At 45.6% G+C, this 18,806-nt stretch overlaps 1 protein-coding gene across 1 annotated transcript in view; it reads left to right on the top strand.

The window, feature by feature from the left end:
• AHCY (adenosylhomocysteinase) overlaps positions 1-18,030 on the top strand; it is a 61,187-nt gene extending 43,157 nt beyond the window's left edge. The window contains exons 9-10 of the mRNA XM_090064852.1: positions 8,475-8,669; positions 17,030-18,030. Coding sequence (XP_089920978.1) covers positions 8,475-8,669; positions 17,030-17,161 — 327 coding nt within the window. The 3' untranslated portion in view covers positions 17,162-18,030. The remainder of the gene's footprint in view (positions 1-8,474; positions 8,670-17,029) is intronic.
• Positions 18,031-18,806: the final 776 nt, after the last annotated feature.

Genomic DNA, 18,806 nt, shown 5'->3' with positions numbered 1-18,806 from the left:
TGTGTGCAGTTCTGGTACTTAAACATCCCCCTATGCAGGAGTTCTGGAGGCTGATCTAATTGTTATTGGAAATGACAGCTCCAGTATTAAGTGCTCTTATTTAGCAGAGGTCCAAGGAAAATCCTTTGGGCCCTAAAGCAAAGGCTAGTGTTATATACAATCCTGAGCCAGTGTCTCCACATCTTTTAAGTTGTTAGAGAAATCTGAATCTTGCCCTTTTTGAAACAGGTTTTTGGGGGCCTCATTTAAAGGTTGTTTAGGGCCTTTCAATTTTCTCCCTTCCTGATTCAGAAGGCTTGTTTATGCCAAAAGCTTACACTGACCTAAAGCCACTGTGCAAGCTGACCATACTGGCTGTCTCCTGTGGCCCCCTTCCCCATATTTTCTGTGCATCTTATAGTTCAGGTGTGGGCAAAATCTGGCCTGTGGGCCGAATCCAGCCTGCCAAGTGATTTATATCTGGCCTGTGGGCAGGTGGCTCCCCACCGCATGCAGTCCAGCCCATGGGCAGCTGGCAGTTCTGGCCTGGGCAGATGGGTGGGTGGGTGGGACTGCTTCTGCCCAGTGCTGACATAGCAGCATCAGTGGTGGATCAGGGGGAATGCCCTGATCCGCACCTGGAACCTGCCGGGCGTATTCACAGCTGGTTCTGGCACCTGTCTGGGGCTGCTTCTACTGTCTAGGTGGGTGCTGGTGTAATCTGCAGACAGGGCCAGTAGGTGGGCCTCTCTGTAGTGGGGAGCAGGAGAGGGAGAGGGAGGCATCTCTGAAGGTGAGGAAGCACCACACTGCCACCACACCTGTGTGGGTTTCCCATAGCTGACCACATGTCTGTGTGGGGTGATGGTGGCTGCTGCATGTGAACTGCTGCCCCATTGGCTGGGCAATGTGTGTGCAGCTTGCAGAGGAGCACCGCTGTGCTCATCCCCCTGGACCTCCCCTTGGGAGCAGACACAGAGTGAGCTGAGGTGGGGGGTAGGGAGGTGCCACAGTGTGCCATGTGGGGCTGGTGGTGCCCAGTGCACCCCTCCCGCTCTCCCGGGAAAGATGAAAGTATGGGAAGGTGCCAAGGGAGATGGTGCTGCTGCACCCCAGGGCGTGGTCTGTGCCAACCTGCCTGGTGGTACATGGAACTGGAGCAGCACTATTGGCCCGACTGGGATTGGCACATCCATGTGTGGCTTTCCTTAAGGGCAGATAGCATGCTGTTTCGGTTCCATGTGCTGCTGGCTGGGCAGTCACTCTGTCTTCCTCCAACACCTCCCGGCTTCCTCATCCCCCAGCCAGCAGCAGGTGGAACTGGAGCGGCGCTATTGTTCCTTAAGGGAAGCCACACGTAGAGGTGCCAAGCCCGGTTGGGCTGACAGTGCTGCTCGTGGTCCATGTGCAGCCAACTGGGCAGCCCCTCCATGTCTTTCACCAACACTGCAGCCCCCAGTCAGCTCCACGCAACCCCCCGCAAGTTCCACTTACCTCACAGTTTCCAGAAAGGAAAATAAGCCTGAATCGAGCCTCAGGCCCCACCCTTCCCCCTCCCGCTGTGGGCAGGGCTGGAGCTTTCCTGCCCTTCTTGCAATTGGCTCTTGCAGGCTGGAACTCGGCCACCTGCAGAGCTCTTTGCAAAAGCAAGAAATCTGTGTGTTTTCCTGCTAAAAGCTAAGATCTGTATTTTCTCTGATTTAAAGATGGAAAATCTGTGGTTTTCTCTGTTTTTTCCATGGGAAACAGAAAACCCAGATCCCTGGTCATATGTAGGGACCTACTCATATGCAGGCACATAGTAATGGACCTGCGTGTGTATGAATGTGTGTGTATATATGTGTGTATGTATATATAAATAGAATCACCTTGATGCATGTCCACAGACTAAGTGAGGAGTGGACTGTAATCTTATGGACAGTCGGGCATTGTGATCTAGTCCCAACTTTAGATCTGGATCAGGGACTTTTGGATTTCTCAGAGCAAAGTTGTGTCAATTAACTTTTATGTATGAATAAGGTCCAGGTTCTCTAGTATGTATTATATTACTGCCTAAGGGTTTTAACTAAGGTCAGCAAACAGTTGCATTGAGAGTGTGAGGTCTTCAAGACAATCACTGTCTAAACAGACAAAGGGTTAAGGGCAGGAGAGGTGAAATGACTTGCCTAAGATCACCTGTCATGGCTTCTGGTGTAAGGCTTCATCTACATTGTCTTCCAGTACAGGCTTCCCTTGCTTTATGCTGCACATGCAGTCCTGGAAAACGGTGTACAACTCAAATTCACATAAAGGGAGCCCACTTTACAATGTAACAAATAGGGATACATTCGACCTTAACTGTACTGACCCCCAGACCTATTTCTATCACTTTTACAAGACGATTTTGGTACTCACCAACAGCAGACAGTACACACAAGCACAGGGTGGTGTAGTGAATGTTACCATAGTGGGGATGGCAACTACCGAAACATGTATTTGGACAATGAGCGAGGAGCACAGATCCACATGGGAGACTTATGTTGTGGCGCATGTCACTCTCAGAAAGCAGCGAACTGCCAGCTTCCACCATACCGATGGCATAAGAGTGAATTTATCTTGCCATTTTTGGTATAAAAATGGTCAACTCATAAGAGTGAATTCACACATACGGAACCCGCATAAAGCGAGGGAAACCTGTATATTAATTGTTACACTGGGGCATACAATTGGTTAAAGCCCCTACCTGCCCTGGCAGAACATTAATACTTTGTCTGCTTTAAGCCTGCCACAAATTAACAGTCCAGCACACTCTCTAAGTAATCTTATTCTGTGGGGCTTATATTCCTGTTTGTTTTGGGGTAGGCAGTGTGCCTTCAATCTATGCCTTCTGAAGGAAAAATAAAGGAAATAACTGTTACAAACTGTATAGAAAATTCACATGCAAATGCGTGCATACTTAGGCAAGGAGATTTTCTGCCCACCTCTTTATCGTGATGAAAATGTGTCAATTTGGGCATGAAACATGCTGCATCCCACTTCCCAGAAATGTGGAACTTCCCTATCAAATTCTTTCTAAAGCAAAGTTTAATTGTATGCCAGATAACTGTTCTTTGTAGGAAAGTTAAGAGCTAACACACCAGGAGTATTTTTCCTTTTCTCCAGGCCAATGTGGAAAATTCAGCAGGAGCATACTAGTAATTCTAGAAGACCCTATTGGTCATACAGGGTCAGGTTCCCCAACATAATGGAGTGATCCCTCTAATCTTCATAGCTTCTTTCTCTATAGCAGTCATCATTCTTTCTCTGTCCGTGTTCCTTCCCCATGACTATCCCTATGTTGTAAAGGCAGATTGTGGTTAACAGTCTGGAGGTTGAGCAGAGTAAATAAGAATGAAAGGCTGTTCCACAAAACTCCTTGAAAATTTTCAGTCTTGAGAAAAGAAAGCAGAGCAGTTTGGAAAGAAAATCTGACCTAGTAGCTCAGATTTCTGTACTGAGGACATTAGAGAAGGTGTACAATAGAGGTCCGAAATGAAACAAAACATTGAGGTATGCCAGGACCTGGGTAACTTTGGGAACCTGGGTTTATAATGCATGTTTTTTGGTCCAGTGGTAATCATCGAAGAACCAAACAACACCAATTATGATATCCAAGGTTAATTCACCTGCAACTCTATCAACACTAAATGCACCATTGCCTGCTTAGAGTGCTCCTCTGCTATCTACATCGAACAGACAGGACAACCTCTACATATAAGCCTGTGGCAGAACACTTCAGCTTCTCTGGCTGTTCTGTCACTGACTTCAGAATAGCTGTTCTTAGCAAAACTTTTAACTTGAGTGGGAAATTTTGGAACAAGAAATCAGCCACAGCCTGGATTGTGTTCAGTATGGTCTAACTAGGGACTGGATTCTCATCCTGTTCCCTGGATTAGTTTTTTGTGTAACCCCTTTGTTCCTATGAGATTTACTGCTTGGCTTCTCTGCAATGCTTCCCTCCTGTCCCTGCCTTCCTTTCTAGCTTGTATATTAAAATCACTCTCCCTATTTGATACACTGCTCTGTGCATGTCCTTTCACAGCATCTGATCTGATCTACCCATCCAGATGCCCTTACTTCTGACCTACAGTCCCTTGGCCCTGCCAATGCCTCTGAATCACCACCTGAAGCCCCCTGGCCTGGTGTACCCCTCATTCTAACTTATAGCCCCCCCTTACTCCCAACCCACAGTCCCCTGGCCCTGCTGGTGCCTCCCTCCCAAACTAGCCCCCATACCCCACAGGTGCCCAACTCCCCCACTAGCAGTGCCCAAGCCCCAGCTGCTTCCTGTGGGAGGTAGCAGGTGGTACAGCCAGAGTCAAGGGTGGAGCTTGACTCCCCTCCCCTGTAGTGGCACAGCTGGAGCAGAGCCTGAGCGGGGTGCAGGGACAGAATGCAGGCTGCTGGCTTGGGGCTCCCTGGTCCAGGACCCTCCCCTTGGGGGCTCCATGGCCTAGCAGGTGGGACCTGGCACAGGAGGGAGTGCCATGCCATGGCTGCCAAGCTGAGGCACACCCTAGTGGGGACACAACTGCACCGCTACCATACTTCACCTTAGTGGCCATGATGGTACGGCACTCCTTTGTGTACTGGGTCCCACTGCAGGTGCCGAAATCTTGCAACCGAGTGTTGATGTTGTGACCCTTTTTGGGGTCACAACCCACTGTTTGGGAACCACTGCTCTAGAGGACTGCTCTTTAATGTAGGACTACATGTATCCCACATGGGCAGGGCTAGGCTGGATCTCAGCAAGCACCAATCCAAATGCTGTAGTATCAGGATCACCTGCGTAAACCCCCACAACTCTACTGTATCCTTTCCCTATAACTCTTCCTATTAAAGAGATATGGTTACTGTATTTCAGATTCCAAACCTGCTGGAATTTTCTTTCCTGCTCTCTATGTATAACACCAGCTTGCACATGGATGAACTGTTTTTGTCTCCAAAAAACAAATGGTCTTGCACAAATAACTCATTTGCTAGGAAAAGACTCAAATAGTTGAGAACAACAGGAGATTGGCTTTGATGAGATACCCCAGACATGGTCACTGGATCTCATCTCAGACAGGCTGAGTTACCTGGTTACTGTATACCTTTATGGGGAGTTAAAGTTAGAAATATAGGGGTTGTAAGACTCAATAATGCCAACTCTTGCAACTCGTAATTTCTAAAAAATCATGAGACTTGTGATTTCTAAAATCAAATTCTTTCTGACTCATGATCTTGTGACGGAACCCCCAGATCTCAGGATTTTTGCTACTGGAGCATGTAGAGAGCAACCAGCTAGTAAGTCTGTGGAGGGCAAGGGGTGGGGGGAGCAAGAAGGGGCAGGAGAAACAAATTGAGGCCCGCATATCAAGGGAGGGAGTGGAGCAGGGGCTAAGGTGAACAGGAGCCTGAGGCTAGGGTGGGTCCAGGCCAGAGCCACAGGCAGCTCATCCAGAGGCACAGGGAGGGGGTGCAGCTCCCTGCAGCTGCATGCATACCCAGGGCAGGCATCGGGGGCATGTGCCCACCGCCCCCCCAGCAGGGCAGAGGCGGGCTGCCTGCTGCAGGTTGGGGCTCTGCACCCTGCTGCCTTTGCCCTGGGAGCCACATGACACCAGCGTGCCTCCTGCTGCCGGGCAGGAAGCGGGTGTGGTGCAACTAGTGAGCGGCTCCTGAGGCAAAGTTTGCCCTGGGACCCATGTGCTGGCTGTGCCACGCGTTTCCTGCCCGCTCGCTGGGTAGCAATGGCATCACGCAGCTTCTCAGACAAAGGAAGCAGGGTGCAGAGCCCCAAGCCACAGCCCATCTCTGCCCTGCAGGGGGAACACCCCCATCATGCCACCCCCAGGGGTGTGCACAGCTCCAGGGAGCCATGCCCCCGCCCCCCCGCCAATCTTTGGATAAGCCACCCACAGCTCTGTTGCATGACCTGCCCTGGCCCTGGAGGCCCATTCACTCCAGGCCCTGCCCTGTGTGAGTCTTGATCTCCTCCCCCACCAGCCCCTACCCTGCGCTTACCAACTGGGTGCTGTCTGTGTCTTCATGTCAGTGTGTCTGCCCTCTTACTCCCAAGCCCCAGCCCCAACCCAGCTCTGCTGCTGCCCTTCACTCCTGACCCACAGTACTCCATATCCTGCCTAAGTATGTGGGGCCCCTGCTTGCCCCAGGCTCCAAACCCTACACATGCCCACATCCCCCCACACCTTCACAAATAACCCCCCACACACTTCAAAAATAGCATTTCATGATTTACATGTCAAAATCTCTTGATTTAAGAGCCTGTCTCATAATTTTTGACATGGTGGGGTTGGCAATACTGAGACCTATGCCCCACTACTGACATTTTGTTTCAGAATAAAATTTACTTCAAATCTCCATTTAAAAGAGCCCATGAGATATGCAAGAAGCCACATGCCTCTGTCATCCAAAAAGGTGGTGTTCTCAAATGTGAACTGGAAAGATGTAAAAAAATTCAGGATACAGGGTATATTTCTGCACATTTCTTAACTCAACAAACTTTGCCACATGCCACAAAACAGTTTATTCAAGGAGCTGTTGCACAGTTTAACCCTGCTGCTGCTTTCCTGTTTTTACAGCACATATGGAAGCTCTATTCTGTGAAAGCCAATAGTGGAATCTTAACCACCTCTGAGTTGCCCATAAAGTTTCACTAGTATCATAATTAGTCATAGGTTCACGTCTCTGGATAAACAGAGAAGAATGGATTTTTCTGTGCAGCACCTTTGAAAAGACACAGTCCATTTAAGTTTACCAAATTATGAACAGATATCTTTGCCTATTCTATTAAAAGCATAAATTAATCAAAGCCAAAAAAACAAGCCAGTGTTTTTACTTCTCTTTCTACTTTTAGTCTTTACATTTTATTTAGATGGGACAAAAAGTCAGTGTTCTTTCATTTCTGGTTTTTGAGCTATGGCATTTGCATTTCAAGCCCTGAAGGGTAAATTTTAAATTAAAAAGTGCTCCTGTTTTCCATAGAAATATTTCTATTTAGGTTATAGAAAAACTCGTAAAACTTTGAGAAAAATTAAACTGATGGTGTCAATTTCAGTACAAGGGAAAAACCTTAACGGATAACAGCTGTGCTACTAATTCTTTCCCCGATGTGTTTTGAGTACCAGAAACATTCCCACTTCTATGGCTCTTTGTGTCTGTGATTTACTTTCAGCTTGGTATGTAAATAAAGTAAATGTAATCACCTCTAACAGAAGCTGTAAACAGAAGTATAAGTCAAGCTTCCTATACTACTAAAACCAAGTAGGATTAGCAAGGTAGTCTGACAAAGTAGTAGTGGCAATGTTTATGAGGCAGTGGTTTTCCAGCTGTAATTTAAGGGGCACCATCCTTCCAGGAGGTTCAAAGAAATATCAGAGGAGTAAACAATTAAACTAATGGGAGAAAAGCAAAAGGTGACCAGTAAAACAATCTCTTATGGAAAGGCCAATATAATAAAAAAATTGAGAACAGCTGAACTGCAGGAAAAAAAAATCTCTCGGGTCTACTCCTACTGGTACTGAGCAGAAGCTAGAGAAAACAGGTCAGTCCCACAGTCATATTTTACTTTGGACTGAATGGACATTATTATGTGAGCATATGGCAGCGATATCAAGCACCTAAGGGCCAGGATTTCAGATAAGTCGTTTCCATTTAGATATTTCAGTGAAGTTGCCACCTCAAGGGAAACGTTCAGCGCCCAACAGCTCCCACTAAAAACAAGGTGCTGGATGCTGGCCATTTGTGAGGTCTGGGCCTACAGCTTTCTAAGTTTTCTTGTTGGAAATGCATCATCATTTTCCAACAGCCAAACAGGCCAAACTCAGATGGAATTATAAGAACAGTCAATCAGTTTGTCAACTGACAACTGCCCTCCAGACTCCCACAGGTAGAAATAAGCCTTGAGGTACCAGAACAATGAGGGACCTCCTGATTACGAAGGGACTGCATTTCAGCTGTCTTTTGCTCAGGATGGGAGAGATCCTGTTCTCAGAGACCGAGTGACAAAAGACTCCGTTAAGGGAGGATAGACATCAGTATAATAAAAAATGTTTATCATCAGATCCAGATGATAAACAGTGCAGTTTGGGAGTGAGGGGCCATGCTGAGGAAATGGGGTCATAAATGGGGTTATGCTGAGGAAAAGTTTGGGAAGCACTGCTCTAGGCAGTAGGCATGCTGAGAAACCCAGAGAGCCAGAGAAATGCCATCATAGTCTGTTTAAATGAGTAGCAGCTGCCAAGGTCCATACTGTGCAAGACCAACCTACTGAGAATGGACAGGCATTTTTGACTTGGGATGTTGTGTAATGTCAGTGTCAGTAACAATCGAAGTCTGAGGTCTGTGTCTACTATTGGGTCATCAGTGCAAGAATAGTGGAGGTTGGGGATGGAAGTTGCCATGCTTTGGATAAAATATGGTGCTGCTTGTGGTGTCATCATCTCTCACTTGCATTTGCTTTGTTTCTTGTGAAGGTGGACCGGTATAAACTGAAGAATGGTCGTCACATCATACTTCTGGCAGAAGGCCGGCTAGTCAATTTAGGTTGTGCCATGGGTCACCCCAGCTTTGTTATGAGCAACTCCTTCACCAATCAGGTGTTGGCACAGATTGAGCTGTGGACCAGTAATGACAAGTATCCTGTGGGAGTCCATTTCTTGCCAAAGAAGGTATATTACAATGCAAAGCATTAACCTTATTTCTATGCACTTGCACAGATAGAATCAGTTCAGTCCTTCAGATGGGCGCAGGCATGTGAGTAGGTCAGTGGCCTAAAGTCCAGCTTGTGTACATGTTCATTCAGAAGGCATGTGACAATATGGTGTCATAAAAGCCAAAGGTGTTAAGAGGCTTGTGCCAGCCTTGTTTCTTGGTATGTTTTCTGGTGTTACCTCTGATTTTCATTAAAAATAACCCTGGCCCTGGATTTCCATCACTTTTTGTGGAAAGCTATTGCAGAATCTAACAGCCTGTTGTTGAGATCTTCCCTCCCTGAAGCTTGCTTCCTTTTTCTTCCCTATTTTTATCCAATCAACTATAGTTAAAACTAGAGGTGGTTAAAAAAAGTGTGAAAATGTTTATACAATATATTTGAAAATGAATTTTTACAGTTTATAAATGTTGTAAGTGTGAAATGTAACTCGAAACTTAAGTCGAGGGCTGCCTGTATGTTCAGTATTTGGAGTAAGGGCCTGTGTTAGGATGCCTGAACTTTGGTCTCTGCTTTGGCATAGTCTTGCCATGTGATCTTGGGCAAGTAACTTTTACTTCTCTCTTTCCATCAGAAATAATACTTCCCTGTTTCAAAAGTGCTATGAGGTTTAATTACTATTAAGTGAGTGTTGTAATATCTGCTCTCAGTTGGAAGTGTTACTGATGAAGTGGTGAATATATCTGATAATGGCACCATTTTTATCAGCAGGCAGAAATTTTGCATTCACATATGGCGTCTAACCTATGAACAAATTAATTCTCTTACTAGACATTAAATTAAAGGTGGTCCTCTGCATCAAGTTATGGTTGGGGCTTTGAAGGCAGTCTGTTCTAGTCATCAGGACTAGACTTCAATGTTTTTTGTTGTAGGAATGCTGATAGTCAGATTCTGCTTTTAGTAGATGAGCTGGGTGTGAGATGTAGCCGTGGTTCTATCCTATTCAGGAAGCCTGGGCAGAGTTCTGTCTGGCTCAGTAAATGTCTTTGTCCTGGAGATATAAGCCTTTATAACATGCCAGGGAGGATATTGAATGCTCTCCCTCTGCTGTTGTCAGAGACAGAATAGAGGGCTAAATGAACCGTTGGCCTGACCCGGTACAGCACTTCTTAAGTTCTTATGTTTCCCCTGAGTCTGTCCAGCTTTGCCAAGTAGGCCTTCATGCTAGCTTTCCCTTTCCCCTTCTGAGAGCTAGTAGTGCTAGTCCAGAGCAGGCCTTGTGAACTGGAATTGCAGTTGGCTGTTATACAGGAGGGAGGGTTTACTACACTTACAATCCCTTTGGGCACCTGAGAAGGCAATCTGGTCCTAATTGGTTAAGTGTCCATCTTATCTCTGCAAAATCTCAATGCCGTACTTAGATTTGCCACAAATTCCCCTGGGTTTTTCTTTAAACTTAAAATTATCAGTGGATTCTTTGTTCTTGAAGGAATCTGGATCATGTCACAACTGTCATAAATTCCATATATAAACAATCATCTGGTCTTAATTTTCCAAAACAAGCCTGTGAATTTGACGAGATGGTCATTGTTTGAGAAAGAAGTTGCAGTTAAGCTCCATCGCCTTTGAAATGTAACCAGGGCCAGAAGTGAATGTGAAAAGGCTTTCCTTTGGTAAATAGAATAAATATGTAAGGACTTGTTTATGAAGTGTTCACCAAAGGACTTCTAAGTTTCCACTGCCATCTATTAAAATAATGGGTCAGAGAGGTGTTTTGGAGATCGGATGCAGAAATCATTCAAGCCAGACCATGGGGTAAAGCACCTTTGTCATTCCCCATGAAAAATATCTTTCATTGTTAGTTCTCTTGGAGATTTAAATGGTTTTAGTTAGCCATTAACATTTTCTAATAAAGTTAAATCTTAAAGTAACAGCAAAATCCTTTGTTTATAAAGCCCTTGATGCTTTTTAAGCGCTTGTCTTGCGAATAAAAACTAACCCAATTGAATTGTGTAAGGAAGTTGCTCCCTGGGTAAACCATATAGGCTGCTTCTTCACATTATACTTAAGGTGTGATTAGCTAGGTAATCGCTCCTTAAGTTGTGACCCAGTTACATGTTCAAACAATTAATGGCATGTTAAAATGAGCAATAAGCTGGAAAGCTATTCCACAAAAATGTGTAATAACTTTGTAGCTTGTTCTAAGCATGCATGTGTGGCCAAGTGCTCCCTTGTGGCTGGGAGCCGCATCAGCTGAGGATTGCACCACCTGCTTCCAGCCCTGCAGCTGACAAGACTCACAGTGGTGGCTGTGTTGTCAGCTGTAGGGCTTGCAGCAGGAAGAGTGCTGCTTCCCCTGAGAGCCTTGTTGACTGGAGTGGCAAGGTCTTTGGCTGTAGAGCTTGCAGTGGGGGCAGCAGTGCCCTCCCGACTGCAAGCCCTGCATCTCACGAGGCTTGCAATGGCAGCAGTGTTCCTGGCGCTTCCCCCACTGTGAGCCATGCAGCCCATGTTGCCTGTGGGGCTTGCAGCTGGTGCAGGTGGAACCCAGAAACATGATGCCAGGCTTTCTCTCTACTGGCCAAAATACATGATTCGATCTAATGGGTGATCTCACAGTTGTGCTTCCAGGCGTGATTGTGTATCATAGAAAATCAGGGTTGGAAGGGACCTCAGGAGGTCATCTAGTTCAACCCCCTGCTCAAAGCAGGACCAGCCCAAACTAGATCATTCCAGCCAGGGCTTTGTTGAGTTGGGCCTTTAAAAACCTCTAGGGATGGAGATTCCACCACCTGTCTAGGTAACCTGTTCCAGTGCTTCACCACCCTCCTAGTGACAGTTTTTCATAATATATCCAGCCTAAACATTACTTGCTGCAGCTTGAGACCATTGCTCTGTGTTCTTCCAACTTCTTGGCTTCAGCCCTCAGCCCCGTTCAGTAAGTGTCCCACGCCGGACTGAGGCGGCGTGCGCATGGACTGAGGTGGTGTGCTCACGGACTGCTACTCCTTAGAGGGAACATTGTTTGCAACCACAGTTCAGGTAGTTGAAGGCTGCTATCAAATTCCCTCAGTCTTTTCTTCTCCAGACTAAATAAGCCCAGTTCCCTCAGTCTCTCCTCAGAAGTTGTGCACCCCAGCCCCTTAACTGTTTTTGTTGCTCTCCACTGTACTGTCTCCAACTTGTCCACATCCTTTCTTTAGTGCAGGGCCCAAAACTGGACATGCTACTTCAGATGTGGCTTCACCCATGCAGAATTGGGGGGAATAATTTCTTCCCTCAATCTGCTGGCAACACTTCTACTAATGCAGCCCAGTATGCTGTTAACCTTCTTGGCAACAAGGGTACATTGTTGACTCTTATTCAGTTTACTGTCCACTGTAGCCCCCAGGTCTTTATCTGAAGAGCTGCTGCCTAGCCAGTTAGTCCAAAGTCTGTAGCAATGCTTGGAATTCTTCCTTCCTAAGTGCAGGACTTTGCACTTGTCCTTGTTAAATCTCATGATATTTCTTTTCACCCAATCCTCCAACTTGCCTGGGTCACTCTGAATCCTAGGCATACCTTTCAGCATATCTTCTATGCCCCCAGCTTGGTGTCATCCATGAACTTGCTTAGGGTGCAATCCATTTAATCTTCCAGATCGTTAATGAAAATATTGAACAAACCTGGCCCCAGGACTTACCCCTGGGGCACTCTACCTGATACTAGCTGCCAACTAGACATCAAGCCATCGATCATTATCTGTTGAGCCCAACTATCCAGCCAGCTTTCTGTCCATCTTACAGTCCATTCATCAAACTCATACTTCCTTAGCTTGCCTGTAAGAATGCTGTGGGAGATCATATCAAAAGACTTTCTGTCAAGGTATATGACATCCACTGCTTTCCCTGTGTCTGCGGAACCAGTTTTTTTATCAGAGAGGGCTGTCAGGTTGGTCAGGCATGACTTGCCCTTGGTGAATCCATGTTGACTGTTCCTAATCACCTTCTCTCCCAAGTGCTTAAAAATGCATTCCTTGAGGATCTGCTCCATGATTTTTCTGGGGACTGAGGTGAGGTCTGTAGTTCCCTGGATCCTGCTTCTTTCCTTTCTTAAAGCTGGGACCTTGTAGATCTTCAAGTCCAACCCCCTGCCTGGGCAGGAGAAAAACTGGGCTCAGATGACTCCAGCCAGGTAGGCATCAAGCCTCTTCTTAAAGACCCCCAGGGTAGGAGCCAGCCAATCTGCAATCCAATTGACTGTGTAGGCACCAATGCCACAGTTGCCTAGTTTTTTAATGAGGATGGGGTGGAGATGGTGTCAAAGGCCTTGCTGAAGTCCAGAAAGAGGGGGTCTTTTGTTTAGAAAATGAAAAATTATAGGATCACAGGGCTGGCAGAGAGCCTCATGAGGTCATCTAGTCCAGCCTCAGACTCTCCAGCCTCTTTATAATCACCCTTCATGTATTTGAAAACTGTTATCAAAATGCATAGTTGCAGCTGGACAATCTAGCTGGACACTCAATAATTGCCTAGGATCGTTTTGAAAAGAATTGAGACACCAACATACAGTATCTTATGCTTGGTATCTGAATACAAATTTGATAAAATGCAGCATTTCAAGTAACAGAAGTCTTAAACATTTTAAAAATCAAAAGTGAGCTATGAAAACTAGAAAACTCAATGTTCCGTTAACTAAGAGGACTGCAGTTCTCTTTGGCTTTAAAAAAACATGAGTTCCCTCATTCCTTTAAATACCTTAATAATGTAAAGACTAACACAATAAAAATTGTTATTGAATCCTGACAAAAATACCAGAGAAAGAATGAAAATGAGTGGCACTTTGATAACAACAGTATCTGATCTTCGGTATCACAGGAGACTCAAAAAGTGTCTAAGAACCTAGAAAGATATTTTATGTAAAAAGAATACAGTTATATTTTTCAGATCGAAGAACTGCAGTATAAGTTGAAAGGGAGGAATTCACGTGTCAAATAAGCCTTTATGGATATCTATATATATCTATATATATCTATATATATATATATCCCATAATCATCTGGGACCTCACTCAGGTTGCCATAAGTTTTCAAAGATAATGGCCACCTACTCTCAATCACATCAGCCAATTTCCTTAGCACCCTCAGGTGCATTGCATCTGGCCCTTTGGACTTGTACACATCAAGCTTTTCTAAGTAGTCCCTAACCTGTTCTTTCACCACTGAGGGCTGCTTACCTCCCCAGACTGTGCTTCCTGGTACAGTAGTCAAACTCTTTTTGAGTTGCACTGGATCCGCCATGTTCCTTTTCAAATTTAAATGGATGATTATTTTCAGGAATATAACAAATTGTTTCACAACACTCAGATTTAGTACTTGGCTGTATTTATCTCTAAATGTTCATATCATAAATGCCTTACGGCTTACTATTTTCCTTGGTTAGATATTTACCTAATTAGCCTGTTGACTGGATTCTAATTCTTCCTTGCTCTTCAAAAAAGGACTACTTTATACAAGAATGAATTGCATGTCATTGCCAAAGACTTTTTAATTTTAGCTTTCCTATGAGTTTTTTCTGTTCTTTCTCCTGATGTTTTGGTGTACTGTTATCCAAACTCTGTAGCTTGTTTTTGTTTGGTTTCTTCTGTATTACTAGTTGCTCCTTACCGTTTGTTCTTATTTAGATTTATATCCCCCCCCATCCAGAAGAGTTCACAGCAACTTGTAATAAATGACATATAGCCCACAGATTAAAAAAACAAACAAACATATCTTCCCGAGTAGCATGTTGAACACTGCTTTCTGAAAAAGCTGTCCTTTCCAGGGTGTGGATAAACTCAAGAGGCCATCCATATGATCAGGGGCCTGGAGGATAGGCCCTGTGAGGAGAGACTCTGGGAACTGGGTTTGTTCAGTCTGCGTAAGAGAAGACTGGGAGGTGACTTGATAGCCTCCTATGAGTGTGTCAGGAGTGAACACCAAGATCTAAGAGAACAACTCTTCAGGAAGGCACCCCTTGGGAGGATGAGGACCAATGTGCACTAGCTAGTTGAGGAAACATATAGGCTGGACATAAGGAAAAAATTATTTTCCCTAAGGGTAACTAGAATCTGGAACATACTCCTAGCAGAGGTGGTACAGTTGCCATCCTTGGAAGTGTTCAAGAGGTGGCTGGATAAGCAACTCGTTAAGCTCGTTTGAGCCCAATAACCTGCCCATGGCAGGGGACCCAACTTGATAATCTTACAGGTCCCTTCCAGTCCTTTGATTCTGTTTTTGGCCACGGCTTTAGTTGGTCTGTAAGGTACAAATCTACCTTGCTTTGCACTTCACTTCCAACTAATACTGCTTCTTTCTGCCTCAATAGCCCTCTGCAGGATAAACATACTTGCTCACCTGCTTGTTTCCTCACTTAACTTTTCTTTGCTGTTTTTAGATCTTTATTTCCTTTGACAACCTTTTACACAACCTTCTCTCAAGCTTATTTTGGCCCTCTTACTTTGCTTGCATTTTTTGATGGGTTCATCTCCGGGGTGGGCAATTATTTTGGCTAGACAGCCAGTTTAGGAATTTTGGTGGTGGGGGAGGTGACCCAGCAGGGGGGAGGTGTGCTGATCATGGGGAGCATCAGTGATCTTATCGGGGCCAGGCTTGTTTGTCCCATACCCAGCACCAGGGACACTGGACAGGATGGAGCGGGTGGGCAGGGTCTCCATGGAAACCAGTGGGGACCCCTGTGGGCAGGGCACACTCAACCCTGTGGATGGGATGGGGCTGCAGGTGGGCATGGAGCAGCATCCAGGAGCAGAAGGGGTGGGGAGCAGTGTCCAGGGCCAGGATCATGGGGTGGTGACAGTGCAGGGCTGGGGCCTGGGACACAGCCACGATCTGTTCCCTGCACATCTCTGTGATGGGTGCTGGAACTGGATTGCAGCTTTGCTCCAGTCCCTGCCCACCCATCTCACTCCTGGACTCCTCTGCCCATAGCTCCATTCCATCCACCTGGCTGAGCATGCCCTGTCTGCTAGGTCCATGGAGACTGTCTGGCACTCTGCGCAGTGGATGTAGGGCAGATGGGCTGTGTGCCCAGGTAATGGGACCAGGTCCAGCAGTGATGTTGGAGACCCTAGTGGTAGCAGCTAGAAGGAGCCGCCACTGCAGGGGCTGCCAGGAAGCAGAGTCCAGCCACCATGCTGGCCGTGCCCCACCACACACCTGGGGGTAGTAGGACCAGCTGCACAAGTCACAACCCAGGCCACCCCCTGTGTCAGGGCTGGGTGGGACTGAGCCACCTGCTGTGGGCTGGATCTGGCCTGTCAGCCAGATCTTGCCCACCCAGGGTTCATTTCTATTCCTGAGCCAGCCCCTGCCCCCCATCTCCTTCCATTCCCTATGCACTTCTTTCTAATACTTTATTTTTGCCACCTTTCTTTTGGGCAACTTCTTCGTTCTTGAAAATGCAAGTTAATACTTTCAAGGGTTTCTATCAAGGTGTCTGACCTCCTCATATTTTCCTAAAGTATGCACCAGCCTGGAATACCTATTAACTCACCAGGTCCCTTTAGGAATTTCTACTTTCAATTTATGACCCAACTAAACTATCGTATTTACACTCATGCCACGTGTACCTTTTCCCCCAAAATCAGCCCACCAAAAATGGAGCACATATCTTAAGTGAACCACATACATTGACTTTTCAGAAGAAGCTGATTTTCTTCACCTGAATAGAAGCATGGAGAAACAGAAACAGGGAGACGTGCTGTAATGGCTGCCACTGCAATGGGCTGGCAAGCAGTAGAGGCAGAATGTAGTTTTAATCTTGTCTCAGTTCCTGCTGAATTAGCTATGGCTTTTGGCTGAGCAACTAACAATATAATGTTCTGTGGGGTTAGAGGAAAACAAGCTGAAAGCATGGTAGGGGCTCTGCCATTCTAACTTTTTTACTATTCACCATAACCTGGCAGACTTGCTCTTGTTTTGTTGTAGTTGAATAGTTCACTTTCTGGTTTTTACCTGTAAGAGGGTAGGAGTAATGCATTGAGGAGATTTCACTAGGTACAAAAAACAACTTCATGAAAGTTTTCTGCATATTGAACTGTTGTCTCTTACTTGAAAGTTAGTCTAACTGGGATGAAGAAGATGATGGGGATGCTGTAATTGACCACTGTTTGTTACTGACCGCTCAGTTGCCAAAAAGTAATTGCACATGGTTCAGAGGGTCTTGGGATGAATTGGACTGCTTGACCCTTCTTTCTTTGTGCGTCTGTTATGTATCCCTCTGCATTTGGCATTGGACATTCCTGATGTGATATCCAATATTGCCATTGCTGCATTGAATCCATCAGACTTCATTCAGTGTGGTGATAAACTGCTTGTTGTAATGCTTTCTTGTTTTCTTTCAGCTGGATGAAGCTGTGGCTGCTGCTCATCTGGACAAACTGTGTGTGAAGCTGACTAAACTGAGTGACAAGCAGGCCAAGTACTTAGGAGTATCAAAAGAAGGGCCCTTCAAGCCAGAGCACTACAGATACTGAGCAGCCAGTGCTACCCAAAGAACAGCATTCGGGGATTAAGAGCTTCCAAAGCTCTTGCCTGTGCCCTGGGTTCTGACAACAAGCCTTCCTTCTTTCCTCCTCTATGCACCCAACACAAGCCCTTTCATTCTTTAAAGTGCAGGCACCAAGACTGCTTGGGAATGGACTCATTCTTGCATACAGGAAATTGGCTCTTTAGCTAATGCCCTAGTGGACTGGATCCTATATATGCTCCTATTGCCTTCTGAGTGAGGCAGTAAGTAAAGTAAATAAAACTCAGTACCCCAGTCCTTTCAAGTGAGTACTGCTGGTAGACAGACACTGTTAGTTTGAATAGGCTAACCGATAATATGGGGGATAAATAATATGTAATAATGGAGATAGTTTGTTAGTACCTTAGGAGCGGTGGAAGTGTCACCCCCCTCTCCCCCCTCCATTTTGTGCAGAAGTTCTGGTTTGAATTTTGTGAAACAACTGGTTGAGGTGAATAAACCATGGGTATTGGGACATTCTGCAGCATGCTGCCTCCTTAAAAATTAATGTGCCTCTTTTTGGTTGCTTACTTTGGGATCTGTCTAGTGTTCCTCCTTCTAGGTTAAGACTTGAATTGATTTCCTGGGTCATCTAGTGCAGCTGTCTCCTCCAAGGTGTATAGTCCTATATTTTAATTCCAAAATAAATCAAAGCCTTTTCATTTGTGATGTGATTGGCTTTGAAAGTCCATTGAGGAGGAGAGTGGAAGGATGTTATTCTCTGAAATGCCAACAGTGTACTGCTGCCTCTTATTTGGTTTTGTAAGTTGTGATATCGTCTGCATCTTGTCTGAACTGGTGTCTCACAGTGCTTTTATTAAAAACTCCCAAATGTGATCTGGTTTAAGTTTATTTCTTTTCACTAAGGAGGGAGATGTTTGTCTTTCTACACAGCAGCTCCATTTTAGGTGCCAGCACTGCCTCAAGCAGATGTCAGAAACCTCTACCTTTTGTATATGGGTTTATGTATAGGGGTGACATCTCCTTTTAACTCATAACTAACTCAAACCGTTTGTGATGCAGACTAGCATACTAAATGCTTCGCTGGACAAGCTGCTCCAGCTGTTGTAAATCACGTCACACCCTTGTCTCGTACAGTAACTGTACTTGCAAAGAAGATGCACAAATCTTGGGTCTGAGCCTTTGATCACTTGCCACTGGCCAAAAGCAGCGTTTCCGGAGAACACTCTAGTGGGTTATCAGCAGGATGTGATTCGTTTTCCCTCAAAATGTATTCTCTGGTTCTGCATCTGGCTTTGCTGAGGAGCTGTATCAGGAAAGCTGACTAATAGAAGAGCAGTTTGAGACGAGGGGATGAGGACAAGGAGGAAACTGCTTAAGCTGAAGATTACATATCACGAGTGCATGTGGTTCCTGATACTGAAAGGTGGACACTGACCACCTATGAGAAATCTAAGGTGTTAGGCCTCCTCAGACAGCCAGGGCCTTTCATGTGTTATCTCTGTTAGGGGTGGATTTGGGGGTCAGGGATATACATAGAGCTACCAGCCCTATAAATACACAGAGGCTCCAATAAAGTTCAAAAGTATATATAAACTCGCCATCGCAACAAAAACAAGATTAAGAGTAGGAAGTGTACATAACATCAAGCA

This window comes from Crocodylus siamensis, chromosome 10, assembly GCF_052110815.1.
Source record: "Crocodylus siamensis isolate JL-2025a chromosome 10, ASM5211081v1, whole genome shotgun sequence".
NCBI classification, from domain to species: Eukaryota; Metazoa; Chordata; order Crocodylia; family Crocodylidae; genus Crocodylus; species Crocodylus siamensis.
Note: the sequence above shows the minus strand (reverse complement) of the source record. Positions and strands in the feature narration are given on the sequence as shown.